The 26683-nt window shown below is 44.8% G+C and overlaps 5 protein-coding genes across 8 annotated transcripts; 3 read left to right on the top strand and 2 right to left on the bottom strand.

Annotated features, from left to right (window-relative positions):
• The first annotated feature begins 16629 nt into the window (after positions 1 to 16629).
• LOC131258448 (large ribosomal subunit protein bL21m) lies at positions 16630 to 17440 on the top strand. The gene is made up of 2 exons (XM_058259770.1): positions 16630 to 16766; positions 16827 to 17440. The coding sequence occupies exons 1-2, from the start codon at positions 16709 to 16711 to the stop codon at positions 17357 to 17359; spliced, it is 591 nt and encodes a 196-aa protein (XP_058115753.1). The 5' UTR covers positions 16630 to 16708; the 3' UTR covers positions 17360 to 17440.
• A 281-nt stretch (positions 17441 to 17721) lies between these two features.
• Positions 17722 to 19141, top strand: LOC131271427 (POC1 centriolar protein homolog). The gene is made up of 2 exons (XM_058272849.1): positions 17722 to 18659; positions 18736 to 19141. The coding sequence occupies exons 1-2, from the start codon at positions 17793 to 17795 to the stop codon at positions 18988 to 18990; spliced, it is 1122 nt and encodes a 373-aa protein (XP_058128832.1). The 5' UTR covers positions 17722 to 17792; the 3' UTR covers positions 18991 to 19141.
• LOC131271428 (copper transport protein ATOX1) lies at positions 19006 to 20448 on the bottom strand. Its single transcript, XM_058272850.1, has 3 exons — positions 20216 to 20448; positions 19930 to 20008; positions 19006 to 19801 (listed from the first exon to the last, which is right to left on the bottom strand). The coding sequence occupies exons 1-3, from the start codon at positions 20225 to 20227 to the stop codon at positions 19668 to 19670; spliced, it is 225 nt and encodes a 74-aa protein (XP_058128833.1). The 5' UTR covers positions 20228 to 20448; the 3' UTR covers positions 19006 to 19667.
• Positions 20449 to 20793: 345 nt separating this feature from the next.
• LOC131261156 (protein DDI1 homolog 2) lies at positions 20794 to 24758 on the top strand. Of its 3 annotated transcripts, none has more exons than XM_058263089.1 (4): positions 20794 to 20967; positions 21068 to 21423; positions 22369 to 23322; positions 23411 to 24758. In XM_058263089.1, exons 2-4 carry the CDS (start codon positions 21108 to 21110, stop codon positions 23731 to 23733), a joined length of 1593 nt encoding a protein of 530 aa, XP_058119072.1. In that variant the 5' UTR covers positions 20794 to 20967; positions 21068 to 21107; the 3' UTR covers positions 23734 to 24758. The 3 variants fall into 3 exon arrangements, with proteins under 3 accessions (XP_058119072.1, XP_058119071.1, XP_058119070.1); XM_058263088.1 differs by having other exon boundaries at positions 21032 to 21423; positions 23411 to 24757; XM_058263087.1 differs by having other exon boundaries at positions 20794 to 21423; positions 23411 to 24757.
• Positions 24759 to 26370, bottom strand: LOC131261157 (uncharacterized). 2 transcript variants are annotated; one of them, XM_058263090.1, is made up of 3 exons: positions 26174 to 26370; positions 25492 to 26096; positions 24759 to 25380 (listed from the first exon to the last, which is right to left on the bottom strand). In XM_058263090.1, the coding sequence occupies exons 1-3, from the start codon at positions 26316 to 26318 to the stop codon at positions 24949 to 24951; spliced, it is 1182 nt and encodes a 393-aa protein (XP_058119073.1). In that variant the 5' UTR covers positions 26319 to 26370; the 3' UTR covers positions 24759 to 24948. The 2 variants fall into 2 exon arrangements, with proteins under 2 accessions (XP_058119073.1, XP_058119075.1); XM_058263092.1 differs by having other exon boundaries at positions 24759 to 25374.
• Between the last annotated feature and the right edge of the window lie 313 nt (positions 26371 to 26683).

Below are 26683 nucleotides of genomic sequence, written 5' to 3'. Positions count from 1 at the left end.
AAGCCCAAAGACGATGACGACGTCTGGCCATCAGGTCCGTCGATGGACGAAATAACCGAACCGAACCCCGTCCCGCCGAACAGAAATTTGAAAGTGCTTCAAACGCCTTGTCAGCCACGGTGGGGAAGGCAGGTGAGGCCAATTCAACATCCAAGCCACCCACACACGGCCCGGGACGCGCATAAAAACTGCTCACCTCTCTAATGTTTATTACGACGGTTGTGTGACTGCGCGGCCCGAAAAGGCATTAAATGGTTTCGGCTCTCTATGAATATTGAACGACACTCTTCGCGTGCGCCTTTCGAACAACCGCTCCACCGTAAAACCCGTAGGACGTTCCAAGTGCTGGCGAAGTGAAGTGACAAAAAATTAGGCGACGGCTCCCGCCTCCCCAGCAGCTCGAGCCCGGTCTCCCTCCCCGCCAAACCGGTGGCTTGCAGGTGACTTGGAGTAGTTGTTTATTTTTGTAAGGCGATTCGACCTCATGCTGGCCCACATCCACTTGTTGCGCCCCTGGCGTTGCCGATGACCGATTGTAGAGCACTTGCTGTTGGGGAAGAGTTTGTTTGCAAGTAACACCTACCGACGTACCAGGCGTCTGCTTTTCTGTTCAGTAATGGGTCATCCATTGGTTGCACGCGCATTAGCCCCTAACCCTCTTCCGGAGCGATGAAGATACAACCAGTTGAAAGCCGAGGGTAACAAACGGTTGGCTAAGCGGATAAGCGGTCGAGTCCTGCGCACCCCTTTAGAGACCCGGTTCGGCTTTTGGTTATTGATTTTCGACCGATTTGGGGTGACGGAGGACAGGGAGAAGGAGGGCGGAAAGGTGTTCAAAGTGAGTGCTTCTCCATTCTGATGTTCGTCAATTTTTCAGGCTTAAGCCGATGGTAAAGCCGTGCTCTGGGGCGCAATAATGGACGATTTGTGCGATCAAATGCGCGAGCGCGCACCGGAATCGATTCCGTGTGATTCGACAGCGCCAACTAAACTGTTTTTTGCCTTTTTTTCTCGAGCGGTTTGGAGAGGACGATTCATAAATATGGCTAAACATTTCCATAAGCTTATGGGGGAGAGCAGAGGAGAACTAGTCGCGAATAAGATGTCCGCTGAGGATGTGTAGACATGGAACAAGAAACATCAGAATTAGCATGTTTTTTTTATAATTTATCTACGTTTTTGGCTCATTGATGAATACGGGGTTTTTCGTTTGCTCGTTTTGTAAAATGTTTGCACCGACACCAACACCTCCCTCGCAGAGTTCGAAAAACGAAAGGAAGAGCGACGCCGCCGAACCGACGGCGAACCGATGCAAAATGCCGAATTTGTAAACGATTTTACGATTCAATATTGCCAATCAAACGTAACGTATTTTGGTAGGAAATCCTACACAAGTTATTAAATCGATGACGCATTGCGCAACGCCCCAAAGTGGCAGCGCTAGTTTATCTGTTTTCGAGGTTTCGGTTTTTTTTTTCATTGCAAAATCCATTGATAGTTTGGAAATAGTTTACAGAATAAATTTATTCCAACCCAGTATCCGTTTATGGTGGAGAAGAAATATTCGCCCGTGGCATAGTCGAAGCTTTTAACATATTGATGAAATCACTTTCTACGCTTCGTGTGGAGAAAAACGAGCAAGGAACGAAAGGTGGAAAAAGGTGTGTTTTAGGAAAAAGATTTTTAACATAATCACAAACTACTAGCATATAAAATATAAAAACTTCTTGTTCAGTGAATTGCTATTTAAAGTTTCGAAAATAAATTAACATTGTTAGGATCAACACTATGGAAAATCACATAAATCAAATAACTTAGCAGAAGAAAAGACTTAGGCACAAGCGAAAAGCAATCACAGAGGATACATTTTGATTTTGTATTGGAACATGAACATGTAGGTGTTGTAGGAGGTTGGAGTTTTGTTAAAAGCAGAGATTGAGAAACTTACCAACTCCAGTTAGCATGAATTATTTATCATTTTGTTGCATATGATAATGATTTGAGAATGGCAGAATTTTCTTAAGACATTTATGAGCAATATCAAAGTGAGCCTTCACGAAAAAGATCAGTCAACTCTCTTTTCCTTGTGCACAGTGGTTAGCACAATTTTCAACAGTAAGAAATCGTGAAACCACTCTCGGGAGTGCAGCCGGAATCTCCCTTATCCTACATATGGAGGGAAGTTACCACTTTGAACGATTGGAAAATAAGCAAACCTTATCCATGAAACAGTTGGTCGCGTCGAACAAATCATCAATGGATGAATTTGAGGCGCCTTCCACGTGATTGCTCAATAACGACTGATGCACCTCCTACAGAACGGTCATCTTCAAATTTTCACTTTTATGCGCGCGTAGCTCAAAGCTATGTTCTCTCATTCGTTTTTAAAATTTACATTTACTTTTGCTACACAAAAATTTGATCATCATCATCTGTGAAATCTACAACAAACATTAAATGTTGACAATACACAACTACAAAACATTTCACATTCTACTTCTACTTTTACTGTTCTACTTAACAACCTGCTTAACGTACATGACACACAAGCGCTTGGACTCGCGATCGTTTGCAGCCTCGACAATTTCTTCTCGCATGCTGTTATACCATTGTATCCCTTTAGTAAACAACGATTTTTTTAGCAAATATTATCGAAAAGTTTGACTTTCTAGGATCATGAGCCCCTCGAGTGTTGTACCGGTGAACGTCAGAATCCCAAACTACTTTTCCTGACCTCAAAAAAGTGTGCACTAAATATAATCCCGTCGTCCAGAATAACTCCACGATATTTATCCCGGGAGACTCGGACAATTGGCCCCGTGTTAATAGATATGGAAAGGTGGCCGACGCACTCCCTCCTCGACATTACCGTATAGTGTGTTTTACTAATGTTTAATGCGAGTTCCTTGTATTTCAACCAATCATCCAGAGCCACCAAGTCTGTATTTAAAAGAGATTCTGCCTGTTTCACGTCCTTTCGCGATATTAATATTACTGTGTCATCAGCAAACAGATTTATCTCGCAGTGACGTAAGATCTGTTTTATGTCATTAATGTACATGATGCACAAACACTAGCTTGTGAAACCCCAAGGATGTTTTCAGTAGGATCTGAGATAGATTTTTTTTAAATTGTCCTCTTCTACCTGATACCGACTGCTCCCAGGCGAGCAGGTCGTTCTGGTTCTGATATTGCACCAATTGGTCCTTGATAACAACCTGCAGGAAGTTCTTGACAGTGTGAATGAGACTTGTTGATGGGGCAAAATTCTTCCGCTTTGATAGCTGCAGTCAACTTGCAATATTCATCAAAATCAGTTACAAACTTGTTATCGTATTGATCAAGTTGTTTGTGATTCGATGGGTAAACACAATAAACACATTATGTGCAGCATTTTATCAAGCTTATGTAATATTACACACACATAATTATCAAAACAAGTGAAGGTAAACTAGGAACATTTCATAGCAAGACCCCATTTATCACACTATCATTTGTACTAACCTTGACGGCTGCCATGATTGTCATTTGAAATTAGAAATCCAAATCAAGTTTCAGCTCGCTGCTGAATTACGATTCCAGAGCAGGAATGCACCAGCACGATGACTCGATGGCGTGTATATCCGCCCTGTCACCACTAGTTTCGCAGATCACATAACATCCGAGGTCGGTGTTGCTCCGGTTTGAATCATATCAACAGCCGGTCCACAGCTGACTCACACCCTCACGTATTTCATCGGCTTCCGCTATGCGGAAACGTTTCGTTTTCTTCGCGTTTGCCTTCCTCAACGCACAGACACTTGGAACACTTGTCACCACCGTCGGATTCTGTATCATCCACTTAAATACGATCATTCACAAATAAAATTCTCCATCCAGTGGCGCACAAAGTTTTCATCATACCACCAACGTTAGCACTTTTCATTCACTTCGCGGCAAATACCCGGGATGGAAATATGCTGATGAAGCTTGTACATTAAGCAGTCGTTCCCGCCGTATGCGATGAAGGCGGTTCTTGAACGAAATTAAAAGTCGTTTAGCTCCATTAGATCACCATCGACTCATCGAGAGTTGCTGTGCCACCGCCGGACAATTGTCAGCCTATTGATGATAATTAATTTAAATTTAAATTTGTATTCTTTTCCGGATGAGCACCGTTGTTCATCTGTACGTAATCACTCGCTAACCAGTTCGATAGGTCAGGATCGGGTACAAGTCGTCGACCGCGGAATGAATCATCACTTGCACAGATAACGAATGGAACACGATGACAACGACACGGAGAGTAGTATCACGTAAGCGGCACAGCACTTATCAACGGCCGTCGTCCGGTAGTGACCTGCAGCAACCTGCGAGAGATTAGCTGGCCGTTCGTCGACAAGTCCAACACACGACCGTTCGCGAGCAGCGCTTCTAAACAAATGAAGATATTACCAGTTCCGCCCAGCGCTCGAAGTTGCCAAGGCTTCGTTCAGTGCTTGTTGCCGCGCAGCACGATCACTCTCGCGACCGCACGGAGATCGAACATCGAAGCCACTCGACACACGCTTCCAGAACACACAAAACGACCGCACGAAGCTGGTATACATACACACGGTTGGCGCTCGATGACAACCACTACTGGTACGACCGGTCCACAACGTCCCCGGGAACGCTGCTAGACGGTCCGGTCGAAAGGTTGCGTTGGCGGTAAAATTACCCTCAAGCGCGTTCCGCAAGGCAACCCTGCGTGCGGGGCTCCAACCGAACGAGTCCGAACTGAATCCACAAACTCGAGATCTCGAGTGTCGCGTATTATGTCCATTTTCATCGGTACTTTTTACCCATTATTTGTAGCCCTCTCCCCAACCTTCCGGCGGGTTGTGTGTGCGCACGCAGGAGGCCACCTCCTCAGGGAGTCTGGCAGACCGTTGGATACCGGGACTTCTGCGTGCCTCCTACAGGTACTACAGAACAGCCTCCGTGGTGGGTTAAGATAACTCTCGCACAAAGCCACAGTTACACCACTGCGAAACGCTATGGACATTAAAGGAGTCACGCTCAAATCAAACCAAACAAATCCTCCAGCGTTGGAATCAATATTTGTACTCGAGCTTCTTAGGTGAGCTTCGCAGAAGGAGGGTGTCGTGTTGTCACACGATTTTTGTACCTATTTTAGGAAGACCCTATTGTTTGCCTTTCAGCCAGGTCACGTTGTATAATGAGCATCGTTTAAAGTGGAGTAACCAACGGCAACGTCTATCATTGTCCGGAGAGCTTTCGTTTCAAAGAGCCAACGAAAAACACGAAAGCGCATCCGGTTGGCCTGGTAGGGCACAAAATGATCTCATATCGCTAAATAGTGAGATTTTTCAAGAGGTTGTAGCGTGCATTACACTGGAGTGTTGTCCACTTGTTTCGGTGAGCCAATCCTCTTTAATTGTTATTTCGAATGTTACAGCCCCCAAAAGCACGGCTGACTCACTGCCTGGTTTAACGATCCCAAAACGGACGCAGAATGGTATTTAATAAAAAAAGGAAAACAGACAAGCGTAGGATAAGTTCGTGGATGTAAGTCCACCGTGTCCCACTTCTAACCACCGGTCAAGTGATTTCTGCTGTATCGCTGACGAAGACGTATAGGGCGACTTTTATGGTGCATGTTTTACCTCCAAAAAGGAAGCGCGACTATCACAAATATTATCGGATTAATATCTCCAATCGATCATTCGCAGCAAATGGTTCAGTTTAACCGAATCCACGGCTGGGCGAAACAAACCAACCGGTGGGAAGAAGAATGAGGCGCGTTTAAAAGCGACTTAAGGATGGGACCCATCTAGTCGTCCGTAAGCCTTCTGCAAGCAAATACCACACTTGATGCGATTTTCGGCGACACACTTTTCCTAGCAGGTCTGCGCGGTTTTACCTTAACAAAAAAACAAGTCAACCAACCTGTTCGCTCGGGTCCAATTCCGCAGTGACAAAACCGTCCTGACCATGTGCGACTCCTCCGCAGAACGACCAACGACAACGACGCCTAACGCGGGGCCTCACTGTGGTGTTGGCGCACCGTATCCGTTACGATTTAGTTTACTAGATAATTAATTACTTGACGGTGACAATTGCCACGCACGGTGCCCGCGGTGCCATCAAATCCGACAGGTGAAACCAACGGCCACAGATCCCAGATGAGTCGAGAGCGCCCGCCTGCCGATCGCCACCTCAAACGATGGGATCCGTGGGTTTTTTTTTCTCCCGATTATGACGATGAATCTCACGGCGCGATTAGGTGGACCTCAATCCCACCGGTCGTCGCCTGCTGAGCGAAATGATCTGATTATACGCAGTATAAGGCTTAACGATGGCCATCGACGAGCGCCTGGAGATGGGAGAAATGTCGTGCCTGTCCAGCGTCGGGCTATACGGGAACCCCCCAGCAATAGCCCCGGAAATGTACCATAAATGGTAATCGGAACCACTCCGAGGGTTCATCGGCTGCGGACCCGGTCAATCGGAAGAGGTCAAATGCAGAACCACTTCACAACCAACACTCCTGGCTGGCCTTGGCTGAAGCCACTCGGCGTCGTAAACTGCGTCGCCGTTGACAAACGCACCGATTTCTTTTTGGACCCACCAGAGGGGTCGTCATTTAAGGTGATAATGGATGCGGTATAGTGCGCGGATACCGTACACAGCCGCGCTTTGTTGACCCGTGCCCGATTGTATGTTTTGTGTACTGCTTCGCCCGCCAACACTTCCGAAAGGTGCGTTTGTTTGCTCGTTCTGTAAAAATGGCCATGTACGATCCTTATGGTGCGTGGACTGTAAAGACGTACGCTGCATGGACGGGCAGATGAGTGTAATATTTTATAGCTCAATCACCAGCAATGGACGTGTATGTTAAGGTACGTCTTGTAAGGATGATGAGATTTTAAACCATAGTAATTTGATGTGGTATATGCCGAAGTTAACAAAACTTCGATATTGGAGAGCTTGGTTAGGATACCATGAAGAAGGTGAAGCTCTTGGATGTTCGATCGAAATAAAATACTACTAATTTAAATTCTGAACACGATTGACAACAAACGTTTTAAGATATCCCTAAATCAGCCTATAGTCCCCATCGTGTTCGACACTAATAGCGTTTAGTATGGAACAATCTGAGACCGATTGTCGAACGCACTGTTTGATGACAGTAAAACGCCTCGCATCATCCATAAACCGTGGCTCACGGTGGATTGGACTTGCAGCCCTTCAAGAGACTTTACCTCCCTATAGTGACGCCTCCGACAAGCTCTTCCTCCCCCTTTGCCACGTCCCGAATCAACCCGCTGATCCGAGCTCCCCATCATCGATATCTTAGCGCCCACTCGTAGACAGACTGGCTGCTTCAACGATGCCGTCCCGTACCTCACGCGAAACCACGTCCACGCTCCTTCCGCCCCGCCGAAGCAACCACCAGCCCACACCACCACGGTGATTGGAATGAATGAGTTGTATCCCCGCGCGCTGGTACCGTTTCGTTTCGCTCATTTTCGATATACCTGTACACGCGAGATGGGCTTTCAGTTTGCTCCTACTTCTCTCTTTTGATGGCATATATGGAAATAACGAGTCTATACAAACAAAACTACACAACTGGGCGGATGAAGAGAGCACACCACCTTCCCTCGGGTCTTGTGGATAGCATTTTACCTACCCTTCCCCGGGGGGGTGGTTTGGTGTCGTGATCTTTGATGGAGTCGGTGGAGGCTCAGGGCCTCGCTGCTGGCTATACGGTACGCGGCATACCTCCGTTGGTGGTGGTAAGGCAGGACGCATGGACACCAACTTGAAAAACCAGATAGACACCCACGTGTATTTATTATTGTTGCTATTTCGTTCCCTCAAGCGCCCCGGGCATAGGTAAGAAGAAGCTGTACTTCTTCTGCAAGATCTCCGCACCGGTCCGGCAGAATCCGTCCGGCAGTGTTACGCGGGGTTCGGTGCAGCTGCATGCATTGCGGTCATGAGTGCGGACCTACCACCGAACGCAATTAAACCGGTCCCCGTACCTTCCACTTCCACCGGAGGAAGTGTTGCGAATTTGTACCGAGGGTCTTTCGTAGCTGACCATTAGTTGCAGGACTTTTGTGTGCAAGAAACGGATGCTTGTGGGAGAAGCGACGGGAAATGGAATACATTATCCTGAAGCCGACGACTTACCCTGACTCTGATGACACTTAATGACATACTTGCCAATTCAAGAGCTGAACAATTTGATTGTATCCAACAACTGATCACTTTTAATCAATAATTTAATTCGATTTCTATATCCTACTTCCGTCACCACACACACACACGCTTTTAAACCTGATCAGTGAGCGTTTTGTAGATTAATTCTCACTATCAACTTCTACTAAAAATAACCGGTATCTCTTTGCGGTACGAGTTGTTAAGTGCAATAGCCTGTTTGAAAAGGGTGTGGAAGCTGGTTTTAAAATCGAAAACAGACAACGGTAGAAGTAAAGCAATGATTCATAACTGGATAAGCAAGAACTTTGCAGAATTCTACGACCACACTTTGTCTCTAACGGCCAAAGGCGCAAACTTACGAACCTGGTCATCGCCGCAACAAAGGTTGGTATTGAAATCCAATTTGGGCACATTTCATCCCCGAACCGAGCTCCCGCAACACCGAACGCGGTCCATAGTTGGACATCAGCATCCTCCGCCCCGCGGTCGGAAGGTACCTTTTGTTTCCTGACGGCGGACGATACGAGCCCACTGTCAACCGGAAGATTGGTTCCCTTTTTCGGGATTCTATAATTAATCAGACAAACGCGCGTAGACCCATTCGTTCGTTCTTGCATCTCCTAATTGTGAGCCTATCGGGAAGGAGTAAAAAAAAACAAAAAGTAACAATCCACCTCACCATCGCCAGTTTTGGGTGTCCCGTCAAACTCGATACCTTTGTGACCGTATCCCGACCGAATGTGTCCAGGACGGAGGGCGAGCTAGTTGGCGACGCTGCAAAAGTGTATAAAATGTAGGAATATAAATTATGAATTCTCGATGGTGAAATTTTATTCTACCCTACATGGGCAAACATGCGTAGGTGAAGGTAAAACGGGGCCCCACATGCGCCCGAAACGGTCGTTCGGTTTAAGCTGTTTTAGGTTTTTGTTCTGCGTTAGTTCGTTGGCCAGGTACGATCGTTTGGACGGTCCCTACTCTGGGGTATTCGAGGTATGCGTACTCCACGACATCTGGTTGGCTTAAGGACCGGCGGCTATCCGGGTGTACCATGAACACAACGCATTCCGCGGCACACGGCAGGCATGCTCCAGTTTAGAGCTGTCCTCGCATGCTGGACACCATGCCGCTACGTGACTTTGGAATGCTGAAATTATTCGCTGTTAGGAGTTGGAATTGATCGCTGGATATTGTTGTTGTTTTTTTTTTGTTTCGCCGATTGCTACAAATATGTAACAACACCCGCATATGTATCAACGACTAGGCTAACAGAACGAAATCACTTTACTGACTTTTATGTATGTTAAGTTGCTTTGTTTTAAAAATCGTTGTTTCGATAAAAAAGAAAACACAAACTTTACATGAAACGGTAAAAGAAAGCAATTGCTCATTCCGAAACTTCTCCTCATCCGGATAAGAAAAGTATCGTTAGCCCGTGACTAAGTCGTCCCTATATCTGCGCGACGATAGCCTTCAAGGGGAGTTTACTGTTTCACGTCCGCGTCGCCCATTTTTGGGATCATCCAAAGCTCCATTCATCGGTGCGCCTGATTTGGGTGTAATACCAAATTTATCCTTCTACGAGACCATATTTTAGGCCAACCAGTTGCTAGCTCAGTCCCGGTGAGATGACGCTTTCGCCCATCGGAGCGTCGGTACCCGAGTTCGGCTCTACACCCCTTCGTATGGGTAAATGGCCAACGAACAGCATGGCTACTGCTAACAATATTCACCAGTAATGAATACATACCGGTGAGTCTTAATCCGATAATAATGACCATCTTGGAATGGAAAAGTCCCTGGATCGGTATGGCAAAAGCTACGCGTTGGCCGCTCGCACAACCAAACACATACACATACCTACACGTACAGCATCCAGATTCACCTCAGTGGATCTTAATTGTGCAACCAAGAACAAACGAGCGAATGAAGCCATAAATGCACGGGTTCGGGGTGGTCCAAGCAATCCGAAGTGTTTACCGCTGTGATCGCTCCCAGGTTCCCGCGGGATTCTGCGCTGCCTTTCCGCTGCGATCGCACTCCTATATGAGACGCAGGATTAAGTTAATAAATCATTTTCCGAACTGCGGCAATCGATTTTTGCTTGCCCCCGAGAGCAACTCCAAAACTACAGCACGAAGCGCACGGATCGCCAGCTCGGCGCTGTTTTGACATCATCCTGCTGGCATTGGAGCTTGTTAAGAACAAACCAGTGTCCACCCGTGTCCACCTCTCACCGCCCCTCGAACCAAAGGGGACGTGCATCTGCAAATGTGGACAATTCCATTTACGCAGTTGCATATCATTACGCGAGCAGGAGGAGGGTTCTGTACTGGAACACTGGTTTTCACTGAACCCTACTCTAGTGAAATCCAATTGACAAGATGAAGGTTTATAAAATGTTAGACGCTGCTTAATGCACTACGTAGGAATTCACAAGATCTTCACGATTTGACTTTTGACGCAAAATGTCTATTCCACAGTCTTTTTTAAAGTCCAGATAAGGCTACAAATTACGCCAGTAAATGTCATATGTGCTAGATTGCCAATGCTGCTAGCCTACCGATAATCAGAGTTCCAGTATCTATATAGCCCGAACACTACTAGATACGTTTGATCAACCCCAGATTGGATAGATGCATCCATGCAAAGCAATACCGATCACTATACAAATCCACGGAAAAACCGGCTTGCGAGAATCGGACCAAAACCGAGCGATACAAGAGTTGAAAAACTGTACCGAACGGGCCGCGCCATAATCAGGACCGGTGTTAATTTATGCGTCGGGTCTAATCTAAATTAGCATTAAAATTAATTGAAATAAATTACAATCTACTTCTTCGCCCCGAGCGCTGGAAGGGTGACGTTAGCCGGAAAAAGCCGTCGTCCCGTTTTTCCTCCTCGTTTCTCTTTTTCTCTTACACGTTATTCTTTCTATTACCTTTTCCACTGCGGTGTGCTTCACTGGCGGGTGAGTATGCATCGAGATCATATGCATAAGTGACATAATCAGGTGGCGTGCAGCAGGTCCCCACAGCGACTCGTTTTGCTGCCCACTGCATTTCGTGTGCTTGTACCAACTAAACCATCGACTTTAATTGCAGTACACTCAATCTGGCTACTCATTTTTCGAATCCAAAGGCACGACTGTGCATGTATTTCTGGTGGCTTGTCCATTAATTTCCACTCCAAAACTGCATCAACGCGGTCAACGGGTAATTAACCTATCGCATGATTTTTTAAACAAATTAGATTAAGCAAGTTCATGTGGTGTTGTGTAACTAACCTTTCAGATTGTGTAACTTTATTGAACCATAGTTAAAAGGTAGTACAGTACATGAGTGTACACAAAGTTCATGTGGTGTTGTGTAACTTTATTAAACCATAATCAAAAGGCAATATTATCACATGAGTGTACACACATGTGTTTAAAACAAACAAAAAAACAGGTTCTGTAACTTAAGACAAAATTTTACAATCCTTAAAGACAAAACAAAATCGTCACCCCATTCATTCCAAATTTGTCAGTCGCAAAATTAATAATCAAAAGCAAATGACACATAAAAGAGTGCTTGTAAAAATTAAGGACAGTAAAAAAAGTCAATCCTTTTCGATTCACCATAACTAAGACCCACGGCAAGAGAAATGAGATTATTTTGTAGGTCAGGTACAGTACATGACAGAAAAATAGCATGTTTAAGTAGAACCCTTGTTTTGATTTGTTAGCAAATCAAGTTGATTTTATTCAAAACATACTCCATTTCTGCAGAAAGAAAATCTTAGCTATTTGCAAAGGTATAAAATGAATAAATGTAGCGAAATGTATGTTGCATCCGTTTTGGAGCGTTGTTTTATTTCCCATTTTAGTGTATGCCTTACTATAAACATTCGATTTTTAACGGCCAGACGACTCCCGATGCACCAAATGCATCTTGGCTTTTGGTTTTCTTTAATATCGTAACGTGAACGTTGCCTTCATCGTGCTCCAAAAAAACCTCCAACGATATACCAACCCGAACCGGCCCGGACTGTCCGCAAGGACGCGTACGCATCTCAAGACGTCCGTAAAGCCCCAAAGGGCAAAAAGGACGTAGGAAGCGTATTGGGGAGCACAGGGAGAGAGATTAACTACCATGTACGGAATTGGTAGTGGCCGATACAAGCTACCCAAACACAACGGCAGTCAAGTCAAGTCACAAGCGCCGGCAAACGTCCCACACGGATTCGCACGCAGCTCTCGTCGTCGGGATTGAAGAACACACTTTATACCACTTGTTTATTTATGGCACGAGCGGGTGAGCGTCGAGAAATTATCGCCGGTCGACCGATGCAGAATGGCGGGAAAGCAAAGGCAGAGCGCGTCACGACGGAACCGAAGCGAAAATTGTTTAACTGTGCCGAGTGGCCTGTCAGCCACCGGAGATGACTTCTCTGTCTCCCATTCATGGCGTGAGGTAGGTTTAGTTGTTTGATTTTGGTCTTCTGCGTGCCGCTATAAGGCTAGGGCCCGTGCATTTCGTTTGGAGGTAATTAGTATAAACCACCCTTCGCACACGTCCCGTCGTTCTTCTTTTAGGCTCAGTCCCACCACCCGGTCACCATTCTAACGACCAATAACGACTACAAGCCCGATGAAACCCCGGAGCATGACTACGCGCAATATTTATGATGGAGGCGCCCACTCGCGCACGGCCTCATGCTAAAGAGCCTAGTGCTTTGCCTCGGATGGTAAACTGTGGTGAAGGCGAGAATTAGCAAATCGCGAAACTGGTCGCCCGCATACCGGTGAGAACGGTGGCTCCCGCCAGTAGCGCTCCTTGCTTCCTTTGGTCGCTTGTAAATAAATCTTCATTAGCACCAGGCTGATCCTCGGCCCGTTTGTCAAATTAAAGCTGATGAAGTGAACAAATCATAATCTCAATAGCACCGGGCTCATAAACCGTGAAGTATTAAGATTTTACGTCTTTCTTCCGCGACAATTATTAGGATGAACGGGCACGCTAGGTCAACTTGGTACACATCTGCAGTCGTCAAGATTACCCACCATAAATCACCCAAGACGTTCTGCCTTTCAAAGCTGCTCTCCCACTTTTAAAGGGCACCAAATCACAGGCAATAATTTACAAAAAATATACAAGCACGCCTTAAGTAAATTGCCTAAGAAAAATCAAAAAAAGTGATCTACCATTCATTCGCTTACTCACTTCAGGTATAAACTCATCATCGCAGACAGATAAAATTCAAATTTGACAGTATTAACTCTCATAATAAAATGGCGTTTTATGGTTTTCGCTGATATCACGTTGGTGCGAATTACACTCCACTCTGCAAAGAAGCGGTTGGTCAAAGTTATACAAACGGTGTATATTAAATTTGTTTTTAAATCATAGTCTTTGGGTAAAATAAACTGAAAATGAATGAAGTAAAACTAAATAAAGAAAACGGTTAGAATACTGTTGTCCGTAATGCTTAGAACCATACCGAAGCTCTTAATCATGCCCAAAATTTACTCCCTAAACACGTTGAAAGCTGCAAACAAAGTAACGTGCCTCCGGTTGCCACAATGGGTAATTTACGATGAAGATTGTAGAGCAATGCAAATAAAGATCGCAAAACGGGGCTTGTTCCGCCCGCGCAAACTGACCATTGAACTTGAGCTGCGTATGAGCTTTGAATTGTCTGGTTAAGTATGGCGCGTTCGGAACAAGCTGTTACTCCGGCGTGTGGTTGGGTGGACAGTTTTGTCTAACAGTAACCATTTCAGAATCCGAAACCCAAATTGGCGTTTGTACGCCCCGTTTCTATCTGTCTTTCCTTTGCGCTTGGGATCAACGACAAGGAAGATTTTTTTGTTGTTCCATTTAGCTACTGCTTTGCCCCTAAAATAACGTTGTTATTTTGTTGTACACATAGTTCCGCGCAAAGCTCAAATTTCCTCTTGGTGTAACAGTGTAACCACCACACACCTTAGCAGCCAAGAAATATACACCCGGTTGACAGAAATTGACATTGTTGCTGGTACTATGTAGTTCCAGCAAGAGTCCCAGCAATCTGCCATGGAAAAACTTGCTGGTACTACATGACAGCTGCAAAAAATTTGAATTTTTGTCAACCGGGACATCAAACGAAAGAAATAACGTGCATTCTATGCCTTCAACATTCTTGATGCGGGTTGGTTCTTTAAAACGGTTTCTTCATTCATTTTAACTTCGAATGCTCGAAAAAGCACTCCTCAATCCCAACGGTGGATTAACACTTTTTGCTGATCATGTGCGTAAAACGAATTTCTATTCCATGAGTAACATGTTCAAATCGATTCACCTTCAGCGTGTAATGAACCGAACCATTGGCGTGATATGTATGAAAATATTTAACTTAACGTTCACTTGTTCAACCAAAGTTACCTACGTTAACGTTCAACCGGACTACCGGGGTCGATTTGAAATTTTCATTGAAGATACTTGGGGTTTTTTCCAAAATATGGTATAATTTTTAAATTTTAAAAATTTGAGGTTCCAAAAACATTCGCCCTACACATCTACAATCCAAACCTGGACGGTTAACTTGATCGGTTTAATTCGATCAAAGTCCGTGCTGATGCTGTTATCTTAAATTGTTACCAAAGTTTTTGAAGTTAATTGATGCCAGGCGATGCTGACTAGAACGAAGCTTCTAGGGATGGGGAAATCGAATATGCCTAGGACGGCACTCCTCGAATCTCCAAATCCGAATCCTAATCCATTAAACAGTCGCCAGACATTGCCCAGCCAGCAATATCTGTCAAAAACATAGGCGAGGGCGAGTAGAAGGAAAATCCCCGCCGCAAGCGGACTGTCGATGTTTGAATGTGTGCATGGGACGGCGATGAATTCAGTACAAGAGGAGCTTTCGATATGGGTATTACACGGGACGCCATATTTGCCCACCTTTGCGTTGTGAATTGTGATCGACTAAACATGTTTCTGAGTAATTTCAATTTTAAATATGTGATTTAGTGTTCTTTTCGTGATCAGTAGTGTTATATATGTGAAACAGATGAAATAATGATATAACAGCCGCGTTTGCTGTTTGTGTTTTGGAAGGCTGCTGCCGGTAGCTGTTCTTTGGCGCTGTGCTGTCCCGGATGACTCTCAACCGCTGCAGCCGATAGAGAATGCATCGTCCGTACCATCCCTAGTGGAACAAGGTCTCTCTCCGAAGAGAGTTTCTTCCGAACTCCGATGGAGTTTTTTCTTGAACCTAATTAGGTTAACGGGTTCGAATCCCAACCGAGACCGGACGCTCCCCTGTACGAGAGGACTGACTATCCACGTACAACAGGGAAACAAGTCTCGTAAGCCCTTAACGGGCAGGCATGACCAAGAGGTCGTTACGCCAAGAAGAAGAAGAAGAAGAAGAAGAAGAATTTGGTTAACACTTTGTTTACGGGAGACGAAAATCTGTTTTTGACTCAACGTTGTCGATGAAAAGACGGACATGTTCGTCCGATGCACGCATACCATTTCATAATAGAGGATTTGTTTATTTCGTTCGATTCATCGTTTCCGTTTCGATCGTTCGTTCGTTACCGATTTATTAAAAAAAACAACAGTTAGCGAAAACGATGAGTACAAGCATAGAGTAAAACGATACACGCGGCGGCTGATCTCGGTGATCGCAGCTAGTTTTGGGCAAAAAACGCCCGTAACAAAATGTTAAATCGCGCGAAAAATTCAATCCATGCCCAATCCGATCTATCCAGCGTTGGATTCAATCACATTGCATTACATCGACCCGTGTGACTAACTCGAATGTCACCTCGTGTCTGAATTGAGTCGCATCAATTGCTAATAGATTCCGATCAAGTCTGAATCAAATCAAGTCGGAATCGAATCAAATCGAGCATCAAACAAATAAATTTGATTCAAATGCCAAGCGAATCAAATCTGACACGAATCCTTTAACTGGGATCCAATTAGAGCTGTATAATTCTGATTCAGATTCATTTCAGACCTCCTTTTTTTGGTCGCATGATCCAAGCCAATGAAAGAACCGTGGAGATTCGAGACATATTCATGAAAAATTCATGAAGATTCATTAAGGGTTCAAGAGTCGAATCCCTAAAGATTCATGAATCCATTCGAATGAATCTTACACGCTTTCTAGACTGCACCGTCGCGTAACGCGACGTCGCCTGACAGGCGCTGAACTCCATGCAAAAAAAACATATCGCGATTCGCGCGACATCACGCAAGGTTTTTTTATATGGAGTTCAGCTCCTGTCAGGCGACGTCGCGCTGTAGTGTGGACCCCGAGTTAGGTGAATGATTCATATGAATGAATCTTTCAAAAGAGTCATTAGGCACAACACTAGATCCAATCCTTTAGAATCCGTCAAGGGATCAAATCTTTGAATCTTCCGAAGCCAGATTCTGCCAACACTAGTATGACCCATTCGATGGTCTACCAAATGTTGGATAAGCGGTGCAAACAGTGAAGAAGTAAATAAAGGAAAATGTTTCTCAGACACCTCACCCGTTTCTTAAAACCCTCATCATTAGCCATAGTCACAGGTAAAAACCACCTCCATGCGAAAAGCTCTGCTACATTTTAACTCATTGTTTTGGTCCTAGATCCTGTCAACAAGATCCCCTTCAATACATCATGGTGCAGTCCGGTCGCATTTCTAAATTTTAGTAGGAACAGCTCGAGTGCGGTTCCCGCTCCGCTAGTCGACAAGCAAACGATTGAATCCGTGAACAAGCAACTGGCCACGAGATCGGAGGGAAGATTGTTCGCCGTCGTGCAGCTTGCGGGCAAACAGTTCAAAATCACTGCCGGCGACATCATTGTGGTAGAAGGTTATTGGCCGCCGGAGAACGGTGACCGTCTACGTCTGGATAAGGTGCTGCTTGCTGGAAGCACAGACTTTTCCCTCATCGGTCGACCATTGCTTGCCCCAGGGCTAGTGGATGTACAAGCTACTATTATCGAGAAAAGCCTTTCCCACACCCGCACCCACTTCCGCAAGAAGCGGCGAAAGCAGTACGTTCGAATCAACTTCTACCGAACACAGCAAACGATGATTCGTATCAATTCCATCGACATTACGAGAAAATTAGGTGAAGCTGGTCCACAAGAATCTAGTGAAGAAAGGTTCTTTTAGTAGTGCAATCAATTCTTGGATATGTTCATAGTTACTGAAAATAAATAAAAAATATACGAATGAATTTTATTCACATCTAGATTCATAAGCACTTTCACTTTTGATCTATAAATAATTTTCTCGAGTTCACTCCTTTTGCTTTTTCGTATTTAAAGTATTATCTCAAATTATTTTAAAATTACCAGATTTAGTAAAGGTTATTAAAAGTATTTTCTTTCGTAAAAATTAATCTAATCTAAAAACTGCAAAATAACTTTCTTGGCAGCACTGGTTTACCACAGTTGACTTCGCATTTAGAATCAAATTAACGTCAAACTGAATAACACTTTGAACTTCACTTTCGAACGCTGTTCGGCGAAGAGGCGACGATTCTATTTTGTACTCCTTGTTGTAATAACCCATTTTGCTAGTGATTTTTATCCTGTACCGAACAATGTTGGATCCAACTCTACAACGGCATCTGAAGGGTCATCGCGGAAAGCTGACAGGATTGTCGTTCAACCCGGAAGGCTCCCGTTTCGTGACCAGTTCTGTCGACAACTCCGCAATCGTTTGGACCATTAACGAACAAGTTCGCTGCATGCGCTTCGAGGCGCATACGGATGTAATAAACGACGTCTGCTGGTCACCGGATGGTAGGATCATTGCATCCGTTTCAAAGGATCGAACCGTCAAGATATGGGTCCCGTCCTTGCTGGGCAACTGCGACGAGTTCCGGGGACATACGTCCAACATCAGGTCGGTGGATTTCGACCCGAGCGGAAAGAAGCTGCTTACGAGTTCGGATGATAAAACTATCAAACTATGGAAGGTGTCCCGCAAACATTTCCTATCCTCCTTCGTTGGCCACACAAATTGGGTGCGATGTGCCCGGTTTTCACCGGATGGGAAGCTTATCGCGTCCTGTGCCGATGATCGCACACTAAAGCTGTTCGATCCGGCCTCCGGGCAGTGCATTCATACATTCGAGGACCAGAAGGGGGCTGGGTGTAAAATTGCCTGGCATCCTAGCGGCACACTGGTGGCTATAGCTCTTGATAACAATCGGGTCAAAATTTTTGATATACATATAAGAAAGTTGATCCAGTATTACCGAATCTTCGATGGACCTGTCGTATCGCTGGATTTCCATCCGTCCGGAAACTACCTTATAACGGGAAGTGAGGATGGTGTCACAAAAATCATCGATCTCCTGGAAGGTCGTCAGATATTCACGCTCACCGGGCACAAGGGGCCGGTAACGACGGTAAAGTTTTCGAGGGATGGCCAACTGTTTGCAACGGGTAGCGAAGATCGTCATGTAAGTCGAAATGAGTACGTTAAACATTCGAATTAGTGTATCAAATGCTTTCTTCTGTGTCACCTTCATTCCCTAGGTCATGCTGTGGAAGGCTAATCTCGATAATGAGTTGGAGTCAAACTCACTCTATTCATCGACCAGCAGCTTGGAAAATCCAACGGGAGGCGAACGGAAGCTTAGCTACAACCATGATGTCAGCGAAACTCTCGCTGATGACGATGAATTGAGCTACAACTGCAACAAAGAAAATCTTCCAGATACCAGCATTTACGTCGATGCGACAAAAACCGAGAATTTCAAAATATCGGACGCCGTAGAGGTTAGCGAGTAAAAGCATTTTCATTCCTTGTTGCATATATCGTTTCATATTTAACTTTCATTTCATATATCTAACCATTGAATTGTACTAACATCTTCCAATGTCGTTGTTTCGAAAGGAAATCATAATAAAACTGAATAAACCTGCGCTGGGCACAACATCAAACGAAGAACACGCATTAAGTGTTAGTTTTACCGGGAAACCAAAACCGATACAACCAACGGGAAGAATTAAGAGCACTCAACTTTCAGTTGATGAGCGGACGAATTTTGAGAAACTGGTCCTTCAACGATTGGGAACGATCGACCGACGGATAGATAGCTTTCATAGACGTATATCCCTCCTGGAAGATATCATACTTGATCGAAACTAATGAAAATTGCACGTGAATTTATTCGTTTCTGGAAGGGATGGTTCGATACATAATTTATTTTAATACAATCACTTTATCAACCCGCTATTGAACTTAAAGGTATATGTTTGTCCTGGTTTGTGCATAACAGAAACTATACTGTTTCACCTCGTACGAGGCAAAAAAACGAACATTAAACATAATCCTACACAAACATAAAATGTTGTTGCTCACATATCTTCTATTAAACCTTTTCCGTTGCACGTCCCAGCCACATTCATATTTTGGGCCATCGTCGACAAATAATCTATATCCCTGGAGTCAAAAAGTATGTGCATCAGTTCCTAACCCCAACGTAGCTCGTTTCCTTGCCGGTTTTCTTGATCGTCTCCAGAAGTTCATCGGCCGATAATGCAGATGTTACGAACACTTTTTTGTTGTCCAAATCGATTTCGACCTTATCGACTTTTTCTGCAACAAAATTGATGGGGGTAAAGTATAGTCGGTTCGCGAGATTTTCTAGTTGCAACAAAGAAATACACATTTTGCGGCATGGGTATCCAAGGGCAACCGATGCCAACTGTTGGCTATTTGCTTACCTTTCAACTTTCCAAGCACACGTTCTACCGCTCCCGAACAGCCGGTGCAGGTCATTTCCACTTTGAATTCATGGACAGCCTACGAAGAACATCAGATGAATTATTAACACGTATAAATATTCGTAAATGTATGTAATCTATGATGTAGAAGATGAAGATTCTTTTCTTATCGCACATTGGCCTGGATCGTTCATCGCAATTGTGAAGCATTGTTCCGATGGTGATAGAGAAGTGGCACGTTTAATCTAATCATAGCAGAGTGCACAGCCACCGGTTAGCCACTTACCGTTGATGCCATTGTGTTGCGATAAAAGTAACAATTCCTTCGCCAAGAGTTAAAGCTGTTTCCAGGTGGCTTCCTTTAAAAATGTTTTGTAGTTGTGTGTAGATGGAAATAAGATTTTGCTACAGTTCCCGCGGACGGTCGAAAGGTCACAGAATGTAAAGGCCGAAAATAAGATTGACGCTGCAGTTAAAATGTTCTCGTAGCAGACGTGTCGCGTTTGATGGTGTGTTTTGGTTTGGCTTTGCAAACAATCTAGGAATCGAGGATGCCAGATCTGCTGTTTTGTTTGCTTTCCAACTCCGTTTATAAGCGCAGTTAGAATGCTTCAGATTTGATCATTCAGATTTCACAGGAAAGCAAGGGTAAATGTAATCATCAAAATGTAAAATTCGGATTAAAGTATTTTTTGTATTTTTCATTAGATATATACAAAACGGGGGATTAAAACTGATGAATTGATCCTTTAAGCAAGTAGATTTAAGCAGTCGCCGTCGTGTTTATCTTTCAGATGTGCGATGACATTTCGAAGCATCACCGCGTCGTCGGTTGTCACATTCAGTCGTGGATCTTGCAACAAACAAAGATATTCCGTAGTGTTTTTCAGTCCTGAAAAAATCGCCCCATCATCGGTCTCCCTTTCAAAATTACAAGACACTTTCGAACCAAACCAGTGCTACATTTGTGTCTAATAATTTGCGTCGGAAACAGTTAGACTTCCTTGCATTTACTTACACCCCACATTTAACAAAACAGTATCGATCATTTGACAACAATCATATTGTAAAGCGGTGATTATTTTCGTGGCATCCTTTCAAGCGCCAGTAGTGTTTTCGCTGATCTCAACCTCGACAGTCAATTCGTTCACTTGCTCCAGCTTATCCACTCCGGCACAATGCGCATCACAGTGATGGACGCCAACAGCTCGGACCTGTCCACTTTCGAGGTTGCCGACGATATGGAGCTGGAGAATCTGATAGCACTTTGCCGGATGGAGTTCAATATACCGGCCAACATGCGGCTGGTACTCTCAGCAAAACAGCAAATGTTGGTCGATCATAAGCAAACGCTCACGCACTACGACGTCAAGGATGGGGATGTGCTGCTGTTGCACAAGGAACCAATCGGACAACCCGCACCCCCCGTAGCAGCACCAGCTGCAACAGCCTCGGCCGCCCGTGCCCGTCCAATGATGCCTCCGACTGGAACTGGTAAGCGGCACATGGAAGACTAATTTTCGTCAGCAATATTCGTACCAAACGGATAACGAATGACCCTTTGTTGAAGAAAAGCAGATGGTGAGCTCGGCCGCCGATTTAATGAAATTTAAATTCTTCCATTCGCCTTCTAAATCGAACGGTATTTAAATATGTTTCACCAGTGTTCTAGCATGATTAATTTTCTATAATCGATGGACTACTCCCACGCTGATAGAACATTTAAAAAGCATCCTTAGTAATGGTTTCGGTCTCTGTTGCAAAACAAAAAAATAATAAAATTACGCGCGTCAACAACTCTTTCGCCTGCAGTACGATTGCGCGAGACTCGCCAGCTGTAGGGAAAGGTGGATGACAAATGGCAGAGGTCGGGAGCAACGCAGCACGACAAGTGCAATGAACTGCATCGGCATTCCTTACACACGGTGCATGGTCTTTTCGCGCGCCACTTTCGCCGTTTTTTCACGCGTAGGATGACCGCAAACAATTGCGCGCGATTTTCTTCCCACCGGTGCCACGAACCATTTCGAACCGAATCAACACACGCTCTTGCTTCTACTTTTGGCTTTAACACCCTCCGGGGGTTTTATATTTTGTTTACGGTTGTAATTCGATTTTCACATAGAGATCGCAGAAGGCCAGGATGTCGACCGAGCGACCAGGTGGCAAACATTTCTTTTTGGATCTGGTTACATATGGGGTTTTTCCCATTTGACAGAAATTGTGCGAAATGTTGTTCGAACAATGAACCAACTCTTCCCAAAGAGTGGGAAATCATATGGATGTTTGTTAAATAGTTGATGATATTTACTTACGATTTCATCCAAGAGAGCTACGAAAAACCTTAGAATATGATAATGACGGTTAACACTCTCGAGTTGATAATATGTTAATTCTACACTGTACGAGACTAATGATGGTTTTTCCTTTTTTTATTAGAACCGGCGGCATTGGCTAGCCTGGATTTTAGCTCCATTCAAGTACCTACCTCGATCTTGTCCTCTGCCGGTGCCGGTGTGCAGCCTCCGGGTGGCTCCGCTGGCAGCAGTGCTGCCCTTCCCAGCCACCTCAATCGTCCCTCGCCGTCCGTCGGTCTCGAGGATGATCCGGCCGTCGTACGTGATATGTTCCTCTCGAAACCGGACCAGCTGGCACTGCTGAAGCAGAATAACCCACGGCTGGCCGAGGCTCTCCTGTCCGGCAATCTCGAAACTTTCGCAACCGTCCTGCGCAAGCAGATTGCCGAGCGAATGGAGAAACAACAGCAACGGCTGCGGATACTGGCCAGCCCGCTCGACGCAGAGGCCCAGCGATTGATCGCCGAGGAGATCAAGCAAAACAACATCGAGGCGAACATGCAGGCTGCGATGGAATACAATCCGGAAACGTTTGGTACGGTCGTTATGCTTTACATCAACTGCAAGGTCAACGGGCATCCGGTGAAGGCGTTCATCGATTCTGGCGCCCAAGCTACGATCATGAGCACCGCCGCAGCCGAGCGCTGCAATATCATGCGTCTGATCGACACACGGTGGGCCGGCATTGCCAAAGGCGTCGGTGTTCAACGCATCATCGGGCGCGTCCACATGGTGCAGATACAGATCGAGAACGATTTCCTTACCTCGAGTTGCTCGGTGCTGGAGCAACCAATGGACATGCTGCTTGGGCTGGACATGCTCAAGCGCCACCAGTGCAATATCGATCTGAAGAACAACGTGCTACGCATTGGTACCACTGGCACGGAAACACCGTTCCTGGCTGAGGGCGATCTGCCTGAGTGCGCTCGACTGACCGGCAGCCCGGAGGAGGAGAAACGTGCACTGGCCGAGTCAGCCAAACTGGCGGAGGAGCTTGCAATTAAGGAAGCGCTTGCCAAAAGCCAGACCGACCAGGGTAAGATGGAAACGAAATTTGAACAGTGGCTCGATGTGATGTTTGTTTTGTGCTTTGTGAAATATACTTTTCTGTGTCCTATCCATAGCATCGACAAGCGGTAGCACCAGTGGCACCAGCAGTGGCAACAACAACACCACAACGACCTCAACATCAACTCCGGCCAGCAGCAGCAGCCCGCCAGCAGTGCAACAGCAGCCTCCACCAGCGACCACGGAGCAACCCCCACCGGAGCCAATGCAGCAGGACGAACCGATGTTGACACTCTTGCCAACCGATCGGTTCACCGAGATGGACGTCGTCGAGTTGGAATCGATGGGCTTCAAGCGCCAGATGGTGATCGACGAGTTGCGAGCTGCAAACGGTGATAAAACGAAGGCTACCTCGGGCCTGTTTTCGAGACTAGGATAAGCAAAGAGGAACAATGCGAAAACAGGGAACAGGGAATAGATAGAAGACACCAGACGAACGAGGCATTTTTGGATTCGGTTTAAGTTGGAACTGACTGATTTCGCTTTCCCTTTCCAGATCACAATGCTTTCCCCAATTACACCATAAGCACCCATGTTTACCCCGTATCCCTTTTCTATCGTGTCAAGTTTATTCCTCAATTATATTCCTTGGATAGAGAAATGTAGGGGCACACTACCTGCATTTAAGCACCTCTTTTTAATTATTACGATTTCACTTAAACTCGTTTCGATCAACATGAAACATATCGCAGGGCGTCGTGGTTTATTCTTATCTCAGTTCGTTTCAATTCTAAACCCCGGATAACATGCAAATGAGCGGTAGAAATGGTGCGCCAGATGACAGCAAAGTTAGATTCATGATTGAACAACTCATGATTCATTTTCAGTACTACTGCCATTAATGGAATTTCGAATTTTCGCTCCAGATTCCCCGCAGTCTTGATTATTGATGCATGCAACAGTCACTCTGTATATTTCTCAATTAAGCTCAAACTATTCTATAGTGCTTTGCCAGTAATATGCTGTAAGAGCTGGATACAGTTGTTTATATCGAGGGCTTTTGGAGGCCTGTAAAAACATTTTAAACTTTTCGTACACCCTACACATTACCGTTGGGTCAAACAGTAATCTCATGTGTCAGAATTTAACAAATATTCTTTGGACCATATTTTTTACCATTTTGTTTTTCAACTTTGCAAGCTATAATACTCCCCTTTTTATGTTGGCCAGCGTGGTTTTGAAACAATTGAAAAAATAAGTAAGACGAGTAAAACTATTGGAACACTACTATAATTGGGAGGGCGATCTGTGCATACAACATAATCGAGAGAGAACTTTATTTCAAATTTCAGCTTAGGGGTTTTTGTGCTTTTTGTGGGTTGAGGGTTTAACGAATTTTTCTAATAGACAAACAAATTAAGATGAATAAAATTTTAGGATATTACGATCGGATGTCGCAGAAATGAGATAACAGTTTTATTATTAAATTAACTAAAGTTTTGGTGTTAGCGTGAAAGAAACGGAACAGAAAGGGAAATGTAAGTAAAGGTGTTAAACATTCTTCGTTTAAATAATGCCACATTGATCAGCGGCACCAATCGTAGCTTGATAAAAGTATCGACGTGATTCCTCGAGCTGCACCATCGAGTTTTGGTTAAGAATTTGTAAGACAGTTTTCCTCAGCAGCCAACAGACCCGGTGGGTCAGTAACTTCGTACAACTCGCCATCAACTTCCCGGAACTCGATACGGGAAACATTTGAGGGTACCGGGAACACTTCATCCAGCAGCGTCGAATCACCGATGCTTTGTACGAACATGGAACGTAGAAATGTACCCTGCCGCAGTATATGGCGATCGACCGAAAGTAGCTGCTGTATTGCTGCGAGGTATTGAGAATCATTGTCATGATCCTGAGACGCAACAGCAACATCATTCATACGACGACGGCACTCGGCGGCAAGCCTGAGTTTGGTTATGCGGTTGAGTATGGCTTTTTTTTCGTCCGACCATTTTTCCAGAACCAGTATTTGTTGGAACAATTTGTACTCAATAGCTACCGTGTCTTGCAAGACATTTTCCTGATCCTTTGCACAGAAGAATAGACACCGAGAATTTTTTAAAATAATTCATAAGTTCAAATAATCATTTGATTAGAACGTAATTCCTTTCAGTTTCGAAGGCAGCCAATTACTCACCTTAACAATTGCCAGCCGGTAGTCTTCAACGTATTGATCAAACTTGCCATGAAATTGCTTGTCAAAGCTAACAAAATACAAATTTTGATTTTTTTCGTCAACCCCCACAACAGTGCCAACGAAGATGCCATACTGCGGCTTGTAGAGCAGAGCCCGTACCTTGCATCCGACGGTGATCGGTGGAGGAAGAACCCCACGTTTCTTATCCATAAGGTATTCGATGGTTGGATTTCTTTGCAGATACCGAAGAACCGCCTGGCGTTTCCGCTCCGTGTAGAAAAACGCGTCTGAACAGCGGCGAGATTTTTGCACTCGACCAAATTTGATTAGATTCCGTCGAACATGTTGCCATTCGATGCGGTTCAATTTACAGTTCAGTAGGCTCGGAGAATAACGAGCAATAAGCTCCAAAATATGGCAATCCTTGTCGTCGCCCCCGGTCAGTAGGGAACGATCAGTGTCGCTAGAGAATCGTTCGAGGACAGCGATACGGTGAAACCGATCCAACATTCGTGTTCGTTCGCCAGCACTAGGTGACGGTGTATCCATGGCTTGCTTGATGCTTCGTGATGCAGGGGCTCCGTCGAACAGTGTAGAACTTTGTCCTAAAATTGATGCAAATATCATTACATAGAAACAGTCTTCGTTCCGGTCCATGTTCGAGTGCGATGGGAAACGTTACCAAACCATTCCGGCGTGTTAGAAATTGGACTGTGCTTTCCAGCTGGTTCTGTGCACACATCCGCTGGTTTTTGCAGTACTCCATTACGAACAGGTGGTTTAGGCAATGTATTAGCCTTTCTGGGGGTTTTCGACCTAGTTTTCATTTCAGAATTATGATTTGATTACGGGAAAACCGTCCAACTTTAACAGCGGTACACAAATAATTCAGACTACTAGTGGGACACTCACGGAGTAACGGTAACGTTTTGAATAGTGTTGGCAGAATCGAGATTTGGAAGACTTGAAGATTCGATCTCTAGACGGATTCCAAAGATTCGAATCCTATCGACGGATTCTATTCTCAATATGAGCATTTTGGCTCACTTTTACATCGAAATTAAAATTATTTCTCGTACTCAAAAAATTCAAGTAATGTTTTAATAATTCCTAAAAACACTAACTTCCGATTTTTTACGCTGGATAAAATGATAGTTGAGGACCCAGCGTGGATCCAGGTCTTTCTGCTGGT

Source organism: Anopheles coustani, chromosome 3 (genome assembly GCF_943734705.1).
Source record: "Anopheles coustani chromosome 3, idAnoCousDA_361_x.2, whole genome shotgun sequence".
Classification (NCBI taxonomy): domain Eukaryota; kingdom Metazoa; phylum Arthropoda; class Insecta; order Diptera; family Culicidae; genus Anopheles; species Anopheles coustani.
This window is presented reverse-complemented; position numbering and strand designations above follow the sequence as displayed.